This window comes from Vigna radiata, chromosome 3 (assembly GCF_000741045.1).
Source record: "Vigna radiata var. radiata cultivar VC1973A chromosome 3, Vradiata_ver6, whole genome shotgun sequence".
Classification (NCBI taxonomy): domain Eukaryota; kingdom Viridiplantae; phylum Streptophyta; class Magnoliopsida; order Fabales; family Fabaceae; genus Vigna; species Vigna radiata.
Genome location: NC_028353.1, coordinates 11,160,097 through 11,165,210, shown reverse-complemented (window position 1 = coordinate 11,165,210; position 5,114 = coordinate 11,160,097). Strand labels below are relative to the sequence as shown.

The window sequence follows — 5,114 nt, the reverse complement described above, 5'->3', positions numbered from 1 at the left end:
TTACCATCTCACATTTTTATTCCTTTTCTTTCTTCTTTTTCAATCTTCATTTTCGTTTTCATTCATATACTAAAAATTAAATAAATGAAGGATTGTCCATTAGAATATGTATGAGTATCTATGTCATTACTATATATATAGTAAATAACAATGAAAAGTATGACCATTCCGCATACTGGTTGTTTTTTCGCATTTTCTCTTTGTATCATCTTTTTTTTTTTCATCAATGCCACCACTCTAAATTATACTCTTTCATGGAATTATAACTCTATATTGTGTACTAGAATTTTAGTTTTAAAAGTGAAATTTTATTTACAAATTCACCTTAAAATAAATTTGTAACTTTGAAATAAAACCTCTGAAAGTATTTCGCATATGACTATGACTTAAGTTGTATATGTTAAGAAGTGGACTTTAAGTCTAATTCAATCCCATAAAACCAGATTGAAAGGTGAGATTTATATTTCACTTTTATATATATATATATATATATATATATATATATATATATATATATATATATATATATATATATATATTATAAGTTGATTTTATCTCTAGTTGATGTGTGACTTCCAACACATCCCTTTCACGCCAAGGTATAAACATTTCGCATTGAAATTAATGGGTGGGTGGTTTGACAGTGACTCGACAACGGATGGAATAGAAATGTCCAAGAAACAAGAAATATTGTTAGGATAGATTTCAACCATGACTCTAATACCATTTTAGAAAGTGGTTTTTTAAGACTAATTCAACTCTACAAAACCGACTTGAAAGGTGAAATTTGCACTCCACTTATATATTATGAATTGGCCTCATATCTAATCGAAATGTGACTTTCAACATTATCAATGTTGATTAAGATTATATTAATCGATGCAAGTAATAATTTAGATTTTCTTATTGAATATTTAGATGAATAGAAGTGTGAATAACATAGGTGAACCCTTGATACAAAAGAAGATGTTGATGAAATATCGTCGTTGAATATTAGAAATGAGAACGTGAGTTTTACTTTCAAAAGCAATTAAACTTGCACTCACCATATATTTTTTTCTTTCTTTATCTCAAACTCTCTTCTTCTTTTTTCTTTTTTATTCATGTATAAAATTAAATAAATCGCTTAAAGAATGAAAGAGTATCAATTAGATATACGCATGAGTATCTGTATCATTATTATAACAAGAAAGAGTACGACCATACAACTAGATTCCGCATGTAGTTTTTTTTTTTTCTGTACTTTCTCTTTGTATCTTTTTTTTTTCATCAAGACCCATTTGGTTTTTATAATTTTCACTCTAAACTACTTTTAATTAAATAAAAATGAATATGATGATAATAATCTTTATTGAATTATAACTCTACGTAGTATATTAAACTTTCTTCTAGAGTTTTAATTTTAGAAGGGAGTGTAAACCTTCTTTACAAATGTACTTTAAAATAATTTAGCAACTTTAGATTTAAATCTCCAAAAATAATTCGGATGTCACTTCTAAAGTAAACAGAAATAATTTTAAAGTTAGATTAAATCAAAAGGTGAGCCATTTGAAAAAGAAAACGATTTGGTGGACACAGACCCAATCATTCAATGCGGCGATCGAAAGAGTGGCCCGCCAAATGGACGGTCCTGGTTGATGGACTGGTGGGCCATGTCACAGAGGATCATTAATTAACACTGATGCCAGCAACTGCTCCATGAAAAGTGAAGAAAAAAAAAAAAACAACTTAAAGAAAGAAATACATAAATGAGATTGTTTTAAATTTATACTCTCAATTGCCTTTTTCTTTAAAATGCTAAGTTCTTGTGATTATGCAATTTGATTATTTTTACACTTCAAATTACTTAACAATTAAGTTGTATTTTAATTCTTGTAATAATTGAGTCACATTATACTTTTTTTTACATGTTTTACTTGCTCATTTTTAAATCCCGCATAGTTTATCGAATAAAGTAATTTGATTATTATAAATGTGAAAAAGAAGAAATTGAAAGCTTGTTAATTTTATGTTTTACACATAAGAGAATATGAAGAAAATGAATAATTAGGTTATTATAGTAAATTTTGCATAAGATTAATATTGTTCCTGAAAGAAATTAAGGAATGAAATTTGTACATAAGCAGGAGGTGGAACCCACCATGGAGGCAACACCTGGAAGCGATAAGGTGTTGCAGACCCCACCATTCTACTACCGCCATCTCTTAAAATTCTTAATCATCCACATTCATGGCGAAGATTTAGAATGCAAAAGCATAATTCTCAGACTTGTTTCCTTTTATCCCTCTTGCTTTTTTCCTTTGGTAAACTGTTTCATCCCTTTTACTAGAGAGCAGGAAAACGCAACAACATGTGAAAAACACAAATGTTGTTAATTGAAGTTGCCATGTTATGATGGAGAATTGAGTTGTTTTCTTTCTCTTCTAAGAATAAAAAGCATAAAATTACAAATCAAAAGGCTTTCGGGAGAGAGGAAAAGAAAAGCCAATTGCACAAACAATGATGATAAGATATCGTGTAGTGAAATAAAGCCAAATAATATCCAACTGTTAAATAGTGTCATCTCTCTCTCTCTCTCTCTCTCAAACCCTAAAAAACCTTCTTCTCTTCTTTTCTCTTCTCTTCTCTTCCAACATATTAACCACACCAAAGAAATAGAAAAAATAATAATAATGATAATGATTATCCTTTCAAAATAAACAAAACTCAATTTCGTAGGGCAATAATAACCAAACCTCACGTCACGTTGTGTTAAAACACCAAACTAGTACACATGTAGGAATCCAAGAACACGTTGCTGGATTTCATTTCATCCTCTTGTGTTAGTTATCATCATGCCGATCCTCGCTTCCACCGTGATGTGACTGTGACTCACTCGCCTGAGATTCCGAAACGCCGATCACCGTCCGGTAAGGGTTTAGCCCCGAAAGCATGCTCAAATGCCCTTCGTTCATGTTCCCACCAATCCCAGAAGACCCTAATTGCTGACCTGGTAAAAGGGCCATTGGGGTGGGAAAGTTCATGAAATGCAACCCACTTGACATGTTTCCTCTATACAAGGCACTGTTACTCACACCGGGGAACGTCCAGAGAGGAGCTTCACCACTCACACCTTGACTATTGGAATTCGCCACCATCCATATATTCGCCGGAATTTGAGCATGGCTCGCCGGAATTGTCCCCGAGGAGCTTGATTGCATCAAATAGCTTCCGACTTGGTGTTGCATGGTCGAGGATAGGTCTTGCTCCAAGGGTCGTCTTTTCCTTCCCAAACCCTCTTCGTTGTTCTCGGAGGACAGGTCCAGGGACGAGGAGTCGCGCAATTCGTGCTTGGGTTGGAAAATGGAAGTGGAGATGGGGTTGTTGGATTGAAAGTTGAGGAGCGTCGTGGAAGTATTGGTGTTTTCAAGGAATAGGCTTCTCCTGGGTTGGAGAGAAAAGTTTGAATTGAAGTAGTTGGATCGCAGCTGGGAGGGGACGGACATGGAGGAGCCGGAGCTCCGGTGAGATATGTTAAGGGAAGTGAAGTTAGCAGGGATGGTGCCGGTGCCAGTGGCGGCGATGACAGCAGGCTCTGCCTGCTGGAGGAGCCACTCTATGGTCTCACCGTCGGACTTGTGTCCCAGCTCCCGCGTGAGCTGGAAAACTCTGGCGGCGCAGAGAGCAGGCATTCGAATTCGACGACCGCGGCCATCGACTTTGGTGTGGCGGTCTTTGGTGGAGGTTCTTTTGGGTGGTGGCTTTTTGGGGGAGGCTTGAGAGGGTGTGGGGAGGAGGGTGGTGGTGTTGGAGGTGGAGGGTTGGGGGGAGATGGCTAAGGAAGGGTATGGGGAGGAAGTGGAGCAGGAAGAGGGGTCTTGGTCTTCTTTCTTCTCGAGGAGTTGGAATGGGAAGTTTTGTCGGTGTTGGTGATGTTGGTGGTGGTGGTGGAAATCATCACCTCCCTCCATGATCGCATATTAGGTTTCTTTTGGTGTGATTTGAGAGAGAGAGAAGAAAAGAGAGTGAGAGAGAAGGTCTTTAAGCAAGCAAGCAAGATAATGAGTGGGATTTTGAAATGGTGAACGTGGAAAAATGAAAGATTTTTGAGAGGGAGTTGTTGCCCTTTTTATTGTGGTTGGACAGAGTCTTTGGTTCAGAGTCTCCACGTGAGGTGCTCTTTTTTATCATTCAATCCATAAAGACAATGGAGGGCGTGGTGGGTCCCAATCCCAAGTCAAAAAATTGAAAGACCTGTAAAGGAAAGATTATCCTGTGGGTCCCTTCTCATTCAAGTAATCATTTCTTTTTCCCTTTGGCCTTTGCCTTTTGTTCTGCACCTTTGTTCGGGAACTTTGGGATTCCTCAATTCGCCTTTGCCCCTAAAAACAAGGGCTCTCTCTCTCTTTTCCATTTTCGATTTTCATTCCATCTATTTTTAACTTCTCACCAACCCTTCTAAATTACCATACACTCTCTCACTTCCACAATATTTCTCCAGTTTTTTTTATTAAATATTCAATTTCTTGATCTTGATGGGAGAAAAGGAGAGCACAGACCCTCTTTTTCTGTCACATAAAATCATATAGGAATAGGACAATCCACCTTTCTTCCAAAAATTATAATAAATATATCCGCTACTGCTTTGCCTTTATTTACTCTTTTACCCTCAAATTCATCATTTCAAACACCAATCTATCTAATTCATATACAGAAACACTTTAATACATTTTACATTCTGTCACTTATCATAATCTTATTTACCACTCCTAGTAAACTAATTAATGGATTTTGTCTAATTGTCACTTTATAAGATCTTAACCTACTTGTAATGAGTAACGTTTTTCATATTATGTTAATTTGATTCTATGTGTTTAAACTATTTTATGGTTAATGGATATAGGATCAATTATTTTCACCAAACTAATCATATTATGTTTTTTCTTTTAACTGTATTTTATTTCTTTTAATGAGTTAAAAAATACAAATGTTTTTGAAGATTAAATAAAAACATTTCAAATCAAATATCTACAACTATATAAGGACGAAAATGCATCTTCAAATTTCTATACAACAATTCTTGTAAAGCCAATTATTATCTTAGAGCAATAGTCAAATTTCAAAAAATCATATCA

At 35.2% G+C, this 5,114-nt stretch overlaps 1 protein-coding gene across 1 annotated transcript; it reads right to left on the bottom strand.

Moving 5' to 3' along the window:
• Window positions 1-2,521: 2,521 nt before the first annotated feature.
• On the bottom strand, window positions 2,522-4,041 carry LOC106757550 (transcription factor TCP14). Its single transcript, XM_014640217.2, has one exon. The coding sequence runs from the start codon at window positions 3,948-3,950 to the stop codon at window positions 2,823-2,825; it is 1,128 nt and encodes a 375-aa protein (XP_014495703.1). The 5' UTR covers window positions 3,951-4,041; the 3' UTR covers window positions 2,522-2,822.
• Between the last annotated feature and the right edge of the window lie 1,073 nt (window positions 4,042-5,114).

Bases quoted from the DNA above. Each gene is read 5' to 3' on its own strand.
- LOC106757550 (XM_014640217.2), bottom strand. From the start codon at position 3,950: ATGGAGGGAGGTGATGATTTCCACCACCACCACCAACATCACCAACAC.